Source organism: Parasteatoda tepidariorum, chromosome 11, assembly GCF_982258835.1.
Source record: "Parasteatoda tepidariorum strain Cologne lab strain chromosome 11, Ptep-v5.0, whole genome shotgun sequence".
Lineage (NCBI taxonomy): Eukaryota > Metazoa > Arthropoda > Arachnida > Araneae > Theridiidae > Parasteatoda > Parasteatoda tepidariorum.
The window spans coordinates 48153324-48172741 of record NC_141765.1 but is presented as its reverse complement, the minus strand read 5'-3'; the positions used below and the strand labels follow the sequence as shown (position 1 = coordinate 48172741).

Below are 19418 nucleotides of genomic sequence, written 5' to 3'. Positions count from 1 at the left end.
GAAAATTATGAGATTTATATATTGTTTTGCATAAATGATACAATACATGGTTGAGTAATAAATCAAAATTTTACCGAGTACCCGTAATCGGCTGTGTAAAAAATTCAATTTTCACCAGGTACCCGAACCCGGCAAAATTTTTGAACCCGGTACATCTCTAAATTTTGAGTAAACTTTTGATCATGGGGGGTTTGTTTTATTTTCTCTTATTGGCTGAACTTATTTGACTTTATTTTTTCAATGATAGTTCTTTTATCTGTATTTATCACAAATGGTTTAAACTTGTCCTCACATGTTCTGTTTCTAGTCATCTGTTTTCCCCCCAACAGCAGAAACCTCTAATTGTTTTACGACACTATAAGAAAGAAAAACAAAAAAGAAAAAAAGAGAAAAAAGTAAAATAGAGAAATACTATTTGGTCTATACAATTTGCAACCAAAAACAAATATTCGATGGGAAATAGATTAAAATCAATTTTAAAAAAAAATTCTGGAACTGACTGTAAAAAATAACGAAATAAAAGTGTAAAATATTCTCAATTTTAATCACTTCCAGCTTTTTAAAATATATGAACATTAAAAATAAAATTTTCAAGAATTCAACTAAGTACCTGTGAAATAAAAAAGCTGAAGTTTTATACACTCAAAAACTTTGAAAATTACAAAATTCTAAGTGAAATATAATAAATTAGCACGATGTTTTAAGAGTTAAAACACGTATTGGGAAAAAACGATAACAATTTGCAAGCGAAAAATTCTCTACTTCTTCATCCATCTATAAATCTGCGTATTTATATTTCTTGGGAATTCTATCTATTGAAAGACAAGACAAATAATTTCAAATCAAAAAAGAGTAATTTTGACTATTGCGTTAGAACTGATAAATCACCTGCATTAGGGAAAAGCATCTATGCTATTTAATGCCAATGAATTATTTTCATTTTTCTCATTCTGCTTTAAGAAATGTAAAATTAGAAAGGTTCCTTTTTTACTTTTTATAGTTAGGTTAATTTTTTTTTTTTTTGCCATTTGATGACACCTCCCAGTGGACGCAAATTTTGCTTATGCGTCCCAGGAGATGCATTTTACGCATCCCAAGCGATGCTTCTCAACTTTTTAGACGTCCCTGGGAATGCATTGTGACTTTTTTAAGCGTCCCACGATATACCTGGTAACTTTTTATTACACATCCGAGAGAAACATCGTAAAAAAAATTTAAAAAATTGCGTTGCAGCTGCAACGCAATTTTCCACTAGTGATGCAATCCACTAGTCCACTACTGGATGCATTCACTACTGGATTCCACTACTGGATGCATTCACTACTGGATGCATTCACTACTGGATTCACTACTGCAATCCACTACTGGATGCATTTTAAGCGTCCCAGGGAATACAATCTTCATACTGAAGTACGTAAGCAGAATTGCTGGTATTTGAAAAGGGTTCGAAATATTTCTGCTTTGGTAAATTTTCAAATAAACATTCTATTAATAAAAATTGGGTAACTCGTTTGCTTTATGCTCACTTTCCAGAGCTGTGTACAGGAATACGTTTGCTTTATGCGCACTTTTCAGAGATGTGTGCAGGAATGCCGAGAAATTTGACCCTTGTCCCACTGAACGGATCGACGCTGCAAGTGTGTGTACATGTTAAAATTTCTTGTTTTTTTTTGTTCTTTTTTGCAGCTAAAAAGTACTTTTCTTCTAAACGATTTACATAACATATTATGCGCTACTTATAAAATATACTTTTAATGGTATTAATCCAATATAGGTAAATGGAATATTGGACTATAGGTAAGGATTATATTACGACGACCAAAGCCGTAATGGTCCATTCCCCAGCTGTTACAAGCATTAGCCGACGGCAATTTGAGGCAGATTGGGACGGTTACCAATTTTCAAGCCTAACTCCTCGTTTGCCTTCGAAGTCTAATCAAGTGTTCATATTCAAAAATACAATTTTATTTGTAAATTACATTAAAAATGCTTAGAGCATCTGACTTTAGTTTTTGTGCTTTTCGTTCGCAAAAACGAACATTTACTAAAAATGCTATAGATTGATTTGGTATATAATTAAGAATATTTGCTGTTACAAAATCTTTGTAAATTGTACTTTTGAACTAAATCCCCTTGGAATTTATAAAAATTCATTGTTGGACTCTGGAGAGTAAGTTTCAGCTCATTCTATCATTTGGGATAATTTCTGAGAAAAATTACAGGTATTATGGGTGAAAAAGACAGTTCTCCTTACCCACAGAAAAACAAACCAGTTTCCAACCAAGGGAAAAGGAGTAATTTTACCAAAGCTATGCCTGACGGCTAAATTTCGTTTTCTGTCCATGTTAGAATGTAGAATGCTAAATGTTCTTTTGTTGTTCTGCTGTAGAATTCTTATTTGCAAAGGAAAAAGTATTTTTCTTTTTATTACGACACTTTAAAATTACAACTAGAAGAAACATCGAAAAAGTTTCCTTCTAAAATATTTATCTTTTAATGTCTACTTATTTAAATAAATAAATTTTCTGAAGTACGTTTTCTAGATATAGTCTTTGACGGTACTTGAATGGCAATAATTATTTTATATTATGTCTAGAACGTTATAATCTACGTTCAAAGAGATTTGCAAGGAATCGAAATATTCGATAAAGGATAATTAAAATTGTTCTAAAACCGTTATTGGAAAAATTATGAGTTGTAAAAGTTTTGATATTTAATTCCGAGAAATTGTAAGCTGGCAAAAAAACAAAAAAAAAAATTTTAGAGCTGTAAAAATGATTGCATTTAGTCTTTGTACTTTTTCTCCTGAACTAGTAGAAAAGTATGAAATGTGTTACTTTTTAAAAAGTACCGAATTCAATCTGTTTTTCCCTACTTGTATGACAGTAAAGATTTTAATATGTATGAAAGTAATGCACCAAGCTTGTTAACATTGTATATTTATGCAATATATACATAAACAAAACGTTCTCCTTAGCATAGATTTTCTTATCTCCTTTCATGGAGATATCACATGGTATGTATCTCCATATTTCCATATTCTGTCCTCTTCCTTTTACATATTTCCATATTGTTGACAATAGAAATCAATTACGTATTATGTATGTTTTTTTAAAAAGTATGTGAATTCAACTTAAAAAACAATATCACAAAACACATTGTAAAAATTGCTCTAAAAACCCATTAAAGGATGTTTTAAAAATTATTTATAGCATTTTAAAATAATTTACAACGTTAGAATGCTTAGTTTGAATGAGATCTATTCAATAATATAAAACATAAAGCTATTGGGCTGCATGTTATTGAGAAAAAGGGAAAAAAACTTCTCCCATAGACTAGCACGAAAATGTAGACTGAAGCTGGCAATGGTACCAACGCCCTTAATATATATTTTTAAAATCGCTTTTAAAAGTGAAGTCAGAAATTATGGGTCACAAATTAATATGTAAGCTTAAAAAACCGTTTCGAAGTCTGATGAATCACTATTGAGTCCCACCTTCTTCAATAGTAATTTGTCAATTTTTGATGTTGGTGTTTTCTAGCTTAAATATTAATTTGATCCCCTAATATGAATATTTTTTTTCTTCATTTGTGACAAGGATTATTCATAAAAGTTGTGGTTATAGAATATTCTGTATTTAGTTACTGGAAAATATATTAAAGTAAAAAATTCTGTTTAAATTCAGATTTTTGTAATATGAGTTGATTTATATTTTCATTTATTTCATTAAATGTTCATAAACCTTATAAATCAGTTGATTAATTATTTCTTTTATTTTTGTTTTATTTCTAGGTAATACTCAGACTGATAATGGAAATAATGTTGCCTATTATGACAAAAAAGATTCCATGTGGCTAGGAGTAAGTTTGGATATTTTGCACAGTCCGACCCGAAGTGATATAGTAGTAAGTATGTGATTATCTTTAATGAATTTTGGATTGATTTTGTTTGAATTTATTAAAACAACAACTGTTGAAAGAATGATGTAAACTAACAAAAATAAATACTATCCTATCTACTATCCATCTAATAATTTCTATCCACAATATTTATCTTGTAGTTCCAGCTTAGTCATTCTTTTATAGAATAATACTTTGATCATTTTCATTATTATTTATTATCATCATTATTATTATTTTATAAATTCAATGTTCATGATATTTTTTTAACTAAATATAATGATTTAGCTATTTAATTCAAATATTAATTATTTTTTTAAGACTTGTGGACATTTATGGAAAAATCAGTTTTACCGACAACATTATTTGGCTAATGGAGCTTGTTATGTTATCAATAGTGACCTTGATTCAAGGAGTGTGACAAAATTAGTGCCTTTTGTGGAAAAAGGTAATTATGTTATTTTGTAAAGTAATTTACAGTGTGTTACAAAATTATAAGACCACCCCAAATATCATTCATTTTTATGGTGCATTGCATAAAATCAATAATTTTAAAATAGTAAAGCAGTTGAAATAAGTTATATTTTATCAAGCTAGACTAGTGTATGCAAATAATCATTAATATAATTCAGTATACGACCTAAAAGAAGCTATGGATGATTGACACTAAATTCCTACAACTTAGCTTTATAACTTGATTAAGTCGATGAAAAATTGAGTACCTTGAAGTTATCCAGAAAAATGGTGCATCATTATCATCTCATAATTTGTTTACATTTGCACATTTTAAAATATTCTTTTCAGTATTTGAAACTTCATGATTACTATAGGTTTATCTGAACTCACTTTTTCTACACTTTAAATTTTTAATCAGTGATGAAGGAAAAAGAGAATTAGCGACAAAAAGTTTCTTTCGCGATATGGCGTCCTCTTGAATTAAGGCAATCGATGAGCCAAAATTACAGAAAAGTATGCTTTTTGAAGAAATCTCTAGAGCGTTGCGTGGAATATGTTTATATGAGGGAAGGTGACGTAAGATCAGATTTGAGCTAAACTGGGCGACCTAGAATTTGTTAGATTTAATGAAGACATTCATTGTTGATTTCAGAATTTATTAAACATAATAAAATTAATTCTATTGCGACTTTTGATTTCCAGGATCTTTTCAGTATCATTCCCTGTTCTAAACTAAAAGATGTCCCTTTGAATTATTACTATGATTTTAAGAATATCCTTAATTGCGATTTCAATTATTGGAAAATTCTAATTAATTTTTGTCTTTTTAATAATTATAATTACAATGGAAGGGATATTTTTATTCAAATTGATGGAATACCACAAGGATCTAATTTTTCATCTGTCTTAGCTAACTTAGTTTTGCACTAATATGAAAAAAATTATACTCTTAATATTAAATTTGTTTTTTAAATTGATTGATAATTTAATTATCTTTAATTTTCTAGATTATGCAATTTTATTAAATGATATTTAAGCCGAGGAATTAATCTTCCTTCGTAATAATAATGATTAATTTTACTTTCTTGATTAATTTAAATTTTTTGGATTTGGGTATTATAAAAGAAGAAAATATCTGCTTTGTTGACTTATTTGCTTTATTTTTGTAAAAAAAATTCATTTTAACTGGTGGTCTTATAATTTTGTAACAAACATTTCAGATTTAAAATTTTGATATTGTTGACAGAATATTCATACTTAAATATATCTCTTAAAAATTTATATGCATGTAACATAAAAAGCTTCTATTAATCTTTTTATGTTAGTACTTTTCTATAAAACTTCTTCCTAATTAATTATTCTAAATCGAAGCAGTTTCTCATATTTTTAAAAGGCCACATCCTGTTCTTAAATCTATTTTTGACTCAAGTATGCATAATTAAAAGTAAGGACATTTTTCCCCTTTACCCTTTGTGGGAATCACATGACCTATTTAACAAACCAATTGTAATTACTAAGATTTCCCTTTTTCCCTAAAATATAACAAAATAGAGGGAAATTCATTTGCTACTTTCCCGTGGATAAAAACTGAAGTACACAGTTTTGGAGTGCAAATTTGATCTTTTTTATCAATGGATAAGAAAATGTTTTGAATATACTATGTGAAACTAATAAAATATTTTTTGTCCTCCAACTGCTATCTGCGTGGCTCAACAACACTCATCATGTCTGCTACCCTTTCATGCATGTATTTTTTTTATCATTCATTTTCATTTTCTTAATTTAGTTTTGGAAAATTTATATTACTTATTTAAAATTCACAAAAGCCACAGTGGTCTTGTAATTTTATTTTGTTACACACTGTATGTTTGTTTTATATAGGATGTTCCATAACCACCATTCTTAATACGTATGTTTAAAATGCTTGTCAAATATAAAGTAAAAAGTATGAATGATTGAATATAAGGTATTAAGGGTGGTGATTATAGAATTTTCTGAATATTTTTCTTTTATTTCCATTATTAACAAATTGTATATGTAATTAAAGTTTTTTGTATTCTGTTTTTTAGTCTGAACTATGCTATAAAAAAGAACTTCAATTAATGTAGTTCAATATATGAGCAGTAAATAGTGTAATATTTTAGCGCCTTTTTCAGAATAGCGTAAGCCAATAATGTCGCTTTTTACATTATGACACAAATTTTAATTTACTGTTGAACTTAAAAATTTGTTGTTTCTACAAGTGGCATATTCCATATTACTAAGTTCCATTTTACCTAAAATGAATCAAAGCTATTGAATTATTGTCTAAATATAAATAAGCAATTAAAAAGATATGATTAATTTTTTAAAACTACATAAATGCATTCAATTGTTTTTTTTTTTTTTTTTGTGCTTAATATTGTGTTGAAACAATTTTTTAGAAGAAAATTCAATACATGTTCAAATCATAATTAAAATGTTAGTTTTACTTTTATTAGTTAAACATTTTTAATGTATATTTCAGGAAATAATAAAATAACAGAAATTTCAAAGGCAATGTGTAGTAGAACAGTGCGTACTTTTTATGAAAAATTTTAAAACTGTTTAATGTTTGAAACAATTTTTTTTTATTTTCACATTTTGGCATGTTTTTTGTTGTACAGAAATATTTAAACAGCATTAATAAGCGAATTTGAAAATAAAAATCTATTATTGGGAACAAATTATCCTGCTCTTTAACAGCACAGATGTTAATAACGTTTTCACTATTCTACACTGCAATTTTTTTAAAAATTTGTTTAGTTATTGACAAGCTCTTGAAAAATTGAAAGTTCATTTATCGAACACTATATTACCATATGAAATTGACATTTTAAGAGAAGCTGGCATTGTTTTCATTATAATTTATTTCTGACTTAAAGAATATGAAATTAATTACATTAAGAGAATAAGAAATTTGTATTCATATTTTTTATTATTTATAAATAACTTTAATAAACTGTCTATATTTAGAAAAATTATGATAATAAATAAAATAATATAGGGACTAAGTTTAAGATCATGCTAAGTGACTTTTTAAAACAACTCAGTGTTACAGGTTTAGGAACATATATTGAAATCTTTACAACTTTCTGTATCATTCTGAAGCATGTTTTCTTATATTTATTAAATGTCATTTAACCTGACTTCCAATTAGATCTTTCGATTTTAACATTTTACTATTTTTCTTTGTAGCTAAACAAGCTATAATACCACCTGGAATTTATTATTATGCTTTTGGACAAGTAGGCACATCCGTAGCATTTTCTGAGGTAAAATTACATGTCTTTTATTTCTCAAAATTTGCCAGAAAAGTAATCTTAGAAAATTTTCCTATTGTACGGTATATTTTCTAAAATAATTAATTCTCATGAAATAATTAAAAACATTAAGTCATCAAGATGTTTCAAGGGCTATAAAGATTTTAATGTTAACAAATGACGGCACATATCTAAACTTTCTTCAGGGAGTGAATGCTGTGCTTTTCCCCATCGAGTTTAAAGTCATAGGTGTTTCAATTTGATTTTCATTTTAAATTTGATTTTCATTTGATTTTTTTTAAATTAGTCTCAGTTATAAAAAAACAATTTTTACAGCATGACAACAGTTTAATAATCTATTAGCATTGTTAATTTCTCGATGAAAGTGCTATAAAAGAGGAAAAAGTCAATTTATTATAGATTTCTTTTCGAAATTTTAAAAAAATTGACCTTACTTCAAATGGTTTTGATGTTATTATTACACAATTTTTTTAAAAGGGAAATATTTAAGTCATCTGAAAGATTGGTATCGTTGCATTATAAACTGTTTTGATTTTGTGTTTCAGAAATAAATCTTAATATTTTTTCAGTGCTTGTGAAAAACATTCATAGGCAATCTTTTGAATTAAAAAACCTGCACTATTGAAGAAAGCAGATAAGGTTATGCATAGATAACTTACATTTGTTGTTATTTTTCATCTTTCTATGATATTTAAAAAATATTAAAAATTACTAAGGTACATAAATTTTTTTTAATTTTTAAATTCTATTTTAAATTAAATTCTCACTGCACTAAGCTGGGATTAAAAAAGCATACAAAATCGTTCATTAATATTTTTGAAATGAAATTTTATCTACTTATTTTAAAGCATTTAAGTTAAGAGATAATCTACAGCTAAATGATTGTGTAACAAACGTTAGAGTTGTGAGCATTAGGGTTTACTAAATAATTTTCACGTACTAGTGATGCCAGTAATACCTTTTTAATATGTTTATAGATCTTTATTAGGATAATATTGTATTGAAAATGACAATAATAGTTGGCTATTTATCTCAATTTGAACTAAAGGTCATTACTTAGACAGCATACAATAGAAGATTACCTCCTCAAAAACTTAATGAGTTTGTCCTGCAGAACTATTTTATTTGCAAAATTTACTCTCTGTTATTCATTTTATGTGATGTAAAGACTAAATTAAATTTACCTCTTTTACTATAGACTCCCCAAACCATGATGCTTCTCCAGGAAGAATTTCTCTTTGAAAAATATTTATTGTCTGTTCACAAAACCCTCCAATAATATGAATACCCATTTGAGTTGGATAAATTCAGCTTTTTTAATCCTCAAAAAGATTCTATAATGAAATATGCTATTTTAAGAATAATGTTTTCATTGCAAACAAATTGATATTTAGATATTGACTGGTAACCAGTTGACGTAAGCCTTTTAACGATCGTTTAACCTTGTAGCTTTGGGATGAAGTTTCAGGCTTAAAGCATTCTTCATTTTGTAAGACACATTTCTAGAATTCTGCTTTATTACCCAAAGAACTACATCGTTTGAGACACCAAAGTTGATTTCTTTTTGCACTTAGCAGAAATTGACTTATTTGACATTATTCGAACAATTTTTCATTGAACCTGGAAGAAATCTTGCCCTGTTTGGTCAAAAACTTAGAAATTCACCAATTGATTAATTTATCATTTTAGAAATGTACATATTTCTTTTACTCCTGCTCTGAAAAGTTCTATGAGGGGTGATGTAAAGTTGAAATTTTAACTTTTAAAGTTGACTGCATTTTATTTATATATCAAATGTGAGGTACATCTATTTTTGCAAAAACAATTCTACAGCAGTAATCAAAATTAGTAGGCTCCTATAAATTTGTAGTAAACCTTTTTTAGGAAAATATAATAAACTATGTGAAACTTTGGTGTGTGCTAGATTAGCTTATTTAAGTAGGGCATGTTTATTTTGCGTTACACTATGAAGATTATATTTAGTAGTACATTCATGGAAAAAAGAATCACTAAAACTAAATTTGTGTTGAAATAAAATAATATAATGCTTGATTCTTTAAATTGTTACAAATTTCTTATGTATTAATAATTATAGAAAGAATTTATTGCAGTTACTAAATAGAGACTGATAGTTTATTGGATCCAGATTTAAAATCTGTCATTGAGGCAGCATGGTTAATCATTTTTAAAAAAATTTATCACAATTATAAGTAAATTTGTAAGGAATAAAATCGTTTTAGTTTATTAACTTTTTAAAACAATTGTCTCTAATTATTTGTATAATTTTGTCTGATTTTATTACTTGCAAATAGAAAAAATCTACTAAATTGATAATTACTCTGTACATAGTAATGGTTTTAAAGTCTGACTAAAAACTTCAATAATAAAAAAATTCAGCTCATATTTTTTTTATCTATAAATTATTCATGAATAAAAATTATTTTTAAATAAAAATTATTGAATCAGAATCGAGAGATCATTATATGAGATTATTTAATATAGAACAAGTTCTTCACTGATTAATTAATTAACTAGTTAGATGCAGAAGAACTTTTTTTAATGTCCATGATAATTTATAAGTATTCTTATTTTATTTTATTATTACAGTTTTTTAAAAAAAACTTTTTCAGGATGGAAGCTTTTTACATCTTGGAGCTCCTGGTTTTTATGATTGGACTGGTATGCATACTTATATTATGAAATTCTAATTATTTTTTAATAAAAACTAAAAAAAATCATATGATTAAAAAACTACCTTGCTCTTTTCTATATATTTTAGTCCAAACTTTTTTCGTACTGTTATAGTGTCAAGTTCTAAAATAACTTAAAATCAATTTGGTTTATTAAAATAATAAAAATATGGCTTTTTTTTCCTTTCTTTTGAAGAGTAATGAAATTAAGTGCTTACCTTGAAATGGTTAATTTCATTTTTGGTTTAATGTTATTTTATATAATTTAATTGCTTATATAAGGAATACCTGTACATACATAAAGGACATAATTATTGCTATATTGCTTTGGGACGCTATTATTTTAATTTTATATATAATTTTTTTCGAAGAATTTCAGTCACTGTCAAGTTACACCTTGAATTCAAATGGTATGAATGGAAATTACAAACAGTCTTCAATTCCATATGAAAACTATATAATTTATAATAAAGGATAGTGCTTTATTTTGCTTTTATTGAAGGTAATCTAATATTACTTTTTATTAAATACTTTAGGTACTGCGGTAAGTTACGCTTTGAATCCTGATAGTGTGAATCAAAACTACGTACGGCCTTCAATTCCAGATCCTCCTGTTGATCAGAACTTGACTCCTGAATCATATATTGGTGAGGGTGAAATTTTTATTGAATTTTAGAATTACAAAATGGTTATTGTTTCCAAAGTATAGGGTTTAATTATTATTTATTTTGTTTTATACATTGTTAATATGAAGGGATTTTTTTCGTGAAGTTCAAAAACAAAAAAAAAAATCATGAAAGAATGAGAAGAGTTCCAATTCCAGTCATTTTGTTTGTTGTGTAAAATGAAACTGCAGAACATGGCAAAATAGTGCAGTGAAGCTTATTGTTCTCATTATCTTTAGACTAACCTTAAAATTTTAATAATCCGCAAAATAAATTTAGCCAAGTATAAGAAATTTTTGAAAATAAATTTGTGTCCTCACTTTCTGATATAAATTGAACTATAGGCTGAAAAAAAACAGCTTTATTCAAAAAATGTCAGAATAAATGTTGTTAAAAAAATGATTCAACATTTATGAAACAAAAGTTCACACCTATGGTTAACTCTGGTTTGTTAAAGTAGTCAGTTAAATAAATAGAAAAAAAACTAATGAGTTCTGAAAATAAAATCATAATACAAATATAAATAATAAGTAAGAATTAAAAATATTTTGATTTTTAAATTTAATTTAAGATAAAACCAGAGATTTGAATTTAAAGCCAGATGCTCTAACTACCATAATGGATATATACCTCTGATCGATGTGAGTTAATAAGTTTAATAAAGTTGCTATGGAATGCTCAAGTCATTAGCCCCTTCCTTCTCGCTCCCGTGAAAATGACGGGGTGAGGTTTCACCCTCTATTTCTCGCTCCTGTGATATTGATGGGCTGGATTGTTCAGTAGTAACACACCAATAAGAATAAAACTAATTCATTTCTTTTGCCCGGAAAACATTTTATTTCTCATTTTACTCACCAGGTGGCAGTACCAGAATATTTTTAAGGTAATTGTAGATAGTTTATTTTAAACTGGATGTCAGCACTAATTAAATGTGTAATACAAATACAAAAGCTAAAAAATAGGCACTTTTATTACCATTTTCTTGAAAATTTACCAATCATAAAGGAGTTTAAGAGTGCAAGATCAAAAGTTATTAAGTTGTTCGTTTTTTCACAATGTACAATATTGTCAAACTATTTAAAATATAATGAATCAAAAATTTACCCATGGTTTTCCCTTCTTAAGAAATTACTAAAAACTGCACACCAAATAATATCATTCAACAATTAGAAAATAGGCTAATGATCAAACTTTTCTATAATTAAATCTTTCATCATAAATTGTGAATTTTGGCTTTAATTATATGTAATATGTAAATGTATGCAAATTTATTATGCAAAATGTTAAATTTAGACTATTTTATTTCATTTTAAATTAAGGTTATTCTGTGACTTCTGGGAAATTTTATGATAATCATGAAAATTATGTTGCTGTTGGAGCTCCTAGAGATGGGGAATTTTGTGGACGCGTAAGTATGCTAGAAAGAGTAGTTCTAAGTTATGATATTATTCTCATTATTTTTCAAAATTGATGCTAAACTATAACAGTAATACAATGATTTATAGCATTTTAATTATGATTTATCAATTTATATTATTTTTAAAAATTTATAAAATGCATACAAGCTAAAAAATCAAAACTATTACAGGTATACATCTATAAAGCGATGAAAACATCAAATAAAAGAATGGTTGTTCATCACAGAAAAACAGGCTTCCAGGTAATGTAATACACTATATTGTATGTTTGCTATTGTTCCATTTAATAAATATTACATTATTAATTATATTTATACATGTTTAAAAGTTAATGCTGAAAAATGCAAAAATATATTCATTAAATATACTCCAAAGTATTCAAAAAAAAATTTTGCTCAATATTTTCCGTTGTAATGATATCATATTATCTTAGTAATATTATATTATCTTAGTAGTATTATTTCAACCAAAAGTCAATTTTGGTTGAAATGAGCAGTTGGAGATATTAATAAATTTAAATAAAAATACTTTATTTTAAAATAAGAAAATTGGATTATTTAATGTTTTATTGTGTATTAAAGTGTGCAACTTTATGGAAAGAGACACAAAAATGTTCATCCGCTGTAAAGCCATACCTTTATTTTACAATATATGAATATCGTGATATTTCATACTGCTGTTTGAAATATATGATTCTAATTGTTCTGTCAGGATAGAAAGTCCTTTAATATGAATATTTTTGTTTTAGTGTATTTTGCAATATCTTTGAAACTCTTTAAACAATTAAAAAACTTTCACATGTCATAGTAAAATTAGTTTATACGAAAATAAAGTTCTATATTTATTTGCTATTTTTTATTATTTAATTTAGGTGTGATTAAAATATTTTTAGGTATGCAAAGTTTCATATCATGCAAAGTTTGCATCATTTTAAACTGTGTAATTTTAAATGAAAAATCCAGAATTTGAGCAAAATTAGCCTAATAGTTTTTAAAAAATAAAACTATCATAGGGAAACAAAGACTGCATTTTAGCATGAGGAATATGGGGATCAGTGTGTAGCAATGTCAACCTTCATCTATGAAAAGGTACCTCACCATAGAATTCAGTTAAAATGTCTTATATATTAGTGAAGTGGAATTATATTTTTGTAGTGGTAGATACATTACAGTACTCCCCCACCAGAATTATATTAGTGATAGAATTCAATGAACGGATACCACTAATTGATTCATTGTTGTTTTGTGAGAAGCCGGGAGAGCTGTATTAAGATCACCGTACTTTTTTAGTGCTGATTGTGAGAGCTGTATTAAGTTCACGGTCGTGGTCGCTCCTGTGTTGCATTTAGCAGTAGAGTGTATACATTGTGTGTGATCGAGACTGAGAAGCAACTGCGTGAAGAAGACAATGTCGCTGTCACAAGTAGCAAGTCAACTGTTCAATGTGGACTATCCATCGAAGTAGGCGTGTTCAAATCGTAGTAGGCGTTTCTGCCTAGGTAGACGTGTTCACATCTCGTTCGTGTGTGTTCACATCTCGTTCGTGTCTCCAATATGGGGATCAGTGTGTTATCGGCAATGTCAATCTTCATCTATGAATTTGAGTGAACATGTCTTATATACTAGTGAGTTGGAATTATATTTTTGTAGTAGATACACTACAAGGAAACCAGATGATTAGATAAAAAAAAATTGTGTGCGTTACAATATTTATTTATTTTATACATCATTCTTGAGTTCCTATGATGAGCAGATTTTTCATTGCGCAATAAAGTAAAATATGTTTGCAAAGTTAATCAAGATGTAAATTTTTTATAATTTTTTTCTATACTTATGTTATTTTAAAAATTTAAATAGTTATACTGTGAAAGGCTTTCTTTGTTTTAATCTTAAGGTCAAACAAATATGGGTATGATTAACTCAAAAAAAGTTCTTTGATTTCAATAGTAGAATTGCCAAATGTATGAATATCTTTTCAATTTTGGTTATAAAATAAAATGAGATATTTATGAAAAACATGTCTGCTGCAATCTCTGAATTGATTTCACCCATTTCGTTGCATTTGGCAGTTCATTAAAGTAGTACCTATCTGTGCTATAGAAAATATTATCTAAATATCTGTTTAGCTTTATATCAGTAGTTAAAATGAAATAATAAAAAGAATGAGGAAGCAGTGTGCCTTTCATTTAATGGGATTCTGAATGAACAGAACCATTAAATACATATCTCACTCAAACCAGATTAAGCATAAAAATGTCAAACAGCCACAGGGGGTAAGTACTAAGGTGAAAGCTAGTGATGCCAAAATACTTATTATAACTTTACCATTCAGCATACATTTGATGAATTTTTATTTTTTCAAAAAGCCTTTGGATTTAATATTTTTCAATTTAAGTACCCAAAAAATTTCTCATGTGTTAAGTTTGTTAATTTTCATGTTCTCATGTGTAAATTTTGCTCCTTGAATTACAGTTAGGAGAATATTTTGGTGCTGCTGTACTCGGAATAAATTTAAATGGTGATGAGTATGATGATTTATTAGTAGGAGCTCCTTTACATTCCATGGATAACGGTGTTGATGAAGGAAAAGTCTATGTTTTTATTAGCAATGGTTTGGTATGATACTTTCTTTATTTGTTTTAAACTAAAATTGTATAGAATTTTCATCTCTTGTGTTTGGTCATTACATATATTTTGTTAACCTAATTATATTTAGAAATTGTGCAGTTGTTTTTTCATGATTAAAAAATGTGCAAATATTACGTCATTAAATCGAATTAAAATTCTACCCCCAAAGATTGTGAAAGTGAAACTCGTTTCCGCTTCATTATTTCTTTAGAATTTTTTTGGTGCACACTTAGTTATTTCTTATTTATGTTGTTATTAAGTTATTTCGTTATTAGTTATTAATTGTTTCGTTAATATTACTTTTTTCTCCAACTTTTAACTGTAATAAACTTTTAAATCTTTTTATTTTTAAATAATTTTTTTTTAAATAAATTTTTAGCTTAAAATTTTTTTTATTTTATGTTTCTTATTACACTGTTTTACAGATTTATGTAATCAGTCGCAGCGTTAATTCCTCCACTAAATATGGTTGAATTATTTTTTTATAATAGAAGAATAATTTACTTTCCTAAAATTTGAGATTCTCCAACGTTTTTCTCTCAAACTCTCACCCTCCCAACGCAAGGTTTTTATCAGCGCCACTGAGCACATAAATATTTTTTTGCTGTTTTTATACCGTTTTGTTGCTTTTTTTTTGCTGAGAAAGAAAACTTTTTTCATGTGAACTCTTTGTTAATGCATTTTAGGTTATTATCTCCCCCCCCCCAAATAATTTAGACATGGCATATATATGTTATGACTCCTTTTTGAAAATTGTATCAAAATGGAATGCTGAAATTTGTAAATAAAATAAAAAAAAGTTTTTAAAATGCTATCAATTCTACTGCATTACTGTTGGGAGAATGAAGAAAAAAATCAAGATTAAAAGTATGATGAAATAATTTTGATTCATTGGAGGAAAATGAAAAGTGTTGGAAGAATATTACTAGAAATACTTCTTGCTTTAATCTGGTAATTTTTATTATGACTTTATTTATTATTATTTATTATTATTATTTATTATTTATTTATTTATTATTTATTATTATGACTAATTTTTATTATGACTTTTTTATTATGACTTAATAAATGGTTTTTCCCTCCAAAATTGATCTTCAGCCTTTAATGTGTTTATTTTTAAACTAACAGGTATTCTTAAAGACAAACATTGATACTGAATCAAATTATAAATATTTTACATGAATTAATTTAATGTATAAAATGTGATATTGTATATTAATTGAGATTTTTCTTTATTTTAGGGACTCCAAAATTATGCAGAGTTGTATGGAAAAAACAGAGCATATGGTAGATTTGGTACTGCTCTTGCAAATCTTGGTGATATAAACCAAGATGGCTACAATGGTAAATGTATTTGCTTGCTTGCTATTTTATAAAAGCTATGACATGTATGATATTGATCCTACTCACCAACATATTTTTAAAACACTGCTCATTTTGCTGTTTGAAGAGTTTTATTGAATCTTCATAGCTTCTTCATAGCTTTCTTCCAATTGTTCTGAGCAAATTCTGGTTGCTTAGTTAAATTCATCATTCTGATGCAAATAGCAGTACAGTTTCTATTCAACCTATTTGATCAAGGTTATTTAATCAATAATGAGGGCTCTTTCTTATTTGATCAAGGTTATTTAATCAATAATGAGGGCTTTTTCTTACACTGGTAACAAACTTGTTTTTCATTCAATGAGAAATGCCGGGCAGCCGTGCTATCATTGAATTTTCTGCTAAAGCAATCCTGAAATTAAAATTATTTTTTACATCTATATAGAATAATTTTTAACGCTTTAACATATCTTTTCTACATTAGAGTTCCTTATTTATTTTCACATTGATCCAACTTGTCTTGAATTTTTTTTTATCTATACTTAAATAAAGGCAATAGATTTATTCTGCTGAAGTTATAAGCTCATTTAAATACTCCCAATAATTAAAAAAAAATACTTTAAACACCAATGCTTTTTTTCCCCTTAGATATTGCGATAGGAGCGCCCTATGAAGATGAGAAAGGTGCGGTATATATTTATCATGGCTCTGCTAGTGGAATGAATATAGAGTATGTTCAGGTACATGAATATATTTTTATTTTATTTTCATTATTTTTTGTTGGAATAAAAATGCATTGAGTTTGTAATCTGTGAAGGGGAGTTTTTGCTTAATTATTGAAACTAAATTGCCAATTTACACTTAGCAAGTGATGTTTTAAAGGTTGATTTCATTTATTTTTCTTGCTTTTTGTTTGTTTGTAACATTGTATTTTGTTACCTTACTTAGTTCACATCATTTTGGTCACTTTGATTTAATTTGGATGAAGAGCATGTTGCATGCTTAAAAAATGTCAACGTCATTTTAATTTTTGTAGTGCGTTTAAAATTTTTGTTATATTAATAGTAGAGTGATAGTCTTTTTTTAAAAATAAAAACTTATCTATTATGAAATTTAATTCCTACTTCATTCCATTTCAGAGAATAGCAGCTAAGGATATTGATTTATCTTTATCAGGATTTGGAATTCATATTTCTCGAGGATTTGACATTGATTCTAACCAATATCCTGGTGAGAAATAATGATTAACTTATTTTCATGTTTGCAAATTTATTTCTATTAATGATTTATAATTACATCAGGGTTCCCACGGTCCTTAAAAACTGCTTAGTTTTTATTTTGGAAAATAAGGGCCCTTAAAAATACTTAATTTTGGTTCATGCTTTTTTAAAGTCTTTGTAACTCACTGTAATGTTGCCTACCCTCTTATGGATAGTTGTATCATTGTAGAATATTTGTTTTGAATGATGATGTACTAAAGAATGAAATGTAAATGCAAAAAATGCAAAACGAGTATTCCAATGGGAAGTTTATAATTTAAACTTATATATTTTGACTGTGCTGAATTTACTCAAGTTAAGAATTCTCATTGTTATTGGTGCAGGATATTTTTGTTGGAAATGAAAAAAATAGTTTTAATTTTCTCATTTTATAAAAAAAAAGTTCATTGATTTCTACTGCAAGCAATTTTTTTAAGTCATGACCTTAATGTAGACAAATGTGGGACTGGGCCGTTATTTATATTTTGCATTTATTTATTTTTTTTATCAAAAATAACATTTCACCTATACAAAAAATAAATAAATTCATATTTTTAAGAAAAAACATGAAAAACTTGTGTAATCATTTAAAAATATATAAGTAGCAAAACTTGTATAATGTATTAAAATGTTAACCCCATTATTTGCCTTTTACTTTATTTCTAGATTTGCTAGTTGGTTCATATGCATCATCTAATGCTGTGTTGTTTAGGTAAAAATTTAAATTCCCATTTACTATAAATGCTTCTGTTATTTATAATAATTTTTCTAATTTAGTCTGTTGTTGGATACAAAAATTCCTTTTATGTGTTTTTTCCTGTTTTCCATAGAGACTGCCCTTTAAACACATGTTTAGCATCTTTATCAGAAAGAAGAAAAAATATATGCAAATCAATGCGCGAGGGAGATAAAAATTTTATCATACTGTCAAATCATCATTGAGAAAGAACTAAGAGCCACAAATGCTCCCAAAACATCTTATAGATATCGCTATACAAAAAGATAATCTGAAATCCAACAGAGATTTCCAAGATATTTGAATATCTATGAAATGTCTCTTAGAAATCCAGGTTTGATGTCCAGCCTATTATGACGTCTAAGGTATTTTTCCAAGGAATCAGACGTCGTGATTTATCAAAGACATACAAAGAATATTTTTATATCTCAATTCTTGAATAACTTGCTCGATAAAATTTAATGATCAAGCATGAAAAGTACATTTAAGCTAAACATCTCATAATTTCATTGATCAAATTAGTTCAAATATTACTGTCATTGAAAAATATATGATATTAGTTCATTTTATTTTGCTGAACAAATTTTTAAAATTTCAATTGACAGACAGATTTTATCTAATATTTTAAATTAAAGCTAAAAGAAATTATAAATAAAAAAAGATATAAAATAAAAAATGCTTAATATAAAATAAATAATTTAAAGATTCTCGTTTTGAAATGAAAATTTTATTATTTATTTTTTTTAGTTAGCTTTTTTTCAAAGTGTTTAAAGTTTTTAGATAATCTTAGAAAACTATAGTGTGCAGTGCATAAAATCAAAAATAATAATATTACACTAAATAACTTTAGTTCTGATTAATGTTTGGATTTTTATGTAATTCTGTATTTATCTTAATGGTTTCTGGGGGTGACCTTAAATATACTTAATTAATTAGTGCAAACTATTTATAGGGCAAACTAATTAATAGGGTTACAAAATCAGACACAAAAACATACTTTCTCTGAATAAACATAAATGCTTTTTACATGTTAGGATTCCTG

General features: G+C 26.9%; 1 protein-coding gene across 1 annotated transcript in view; it reads left to right on the top strand.

Annotated features, from left to right (window-relative positions):
• The window catches only part of LOC107439183 (integrin alpha-9), a 95305-nt gene that overhangs the window by 37208 nt on the left and 38679 nt on the right, over positions 1-19418 (top strand). The window contains exons 3-14 of the mRNA XM_016051687.4: positions 3794-3906; positions 4222-4348; positions 7573-7649; positions 10289-10337; positions 10885-10995; positions 12333-12421; positions 12602-12673; positions 14903-15046; positions 16300-16402; positions 17030-17121; positions 17521-17611; positions 18307-18352. Coding sequence (XP_015907173.1) covers positions 3794-3906; positions 4222-4348; positions 7573-7649; positions 10289-10337; positions 10885-10995; positions 12333-12421; positions 12602-12673; positions 14903-15046; positions 16300-16402; positions 17030-17121; positions 17521-17611; positions 18307-18352 — 1114 coding nt within the window. The remainder of the gene's footprint in view (positions 1-3793; positions 3907-4221; positions 4349-7572; positions 7650-10288; positions 10338-10884; positions 10996-12332; positions 12422-12601; positions 12674-14902; positions 15047-16299; positions 16403-17029; positions 17122-17520; positions 17612-18306; positions 18353-19418) is intronic.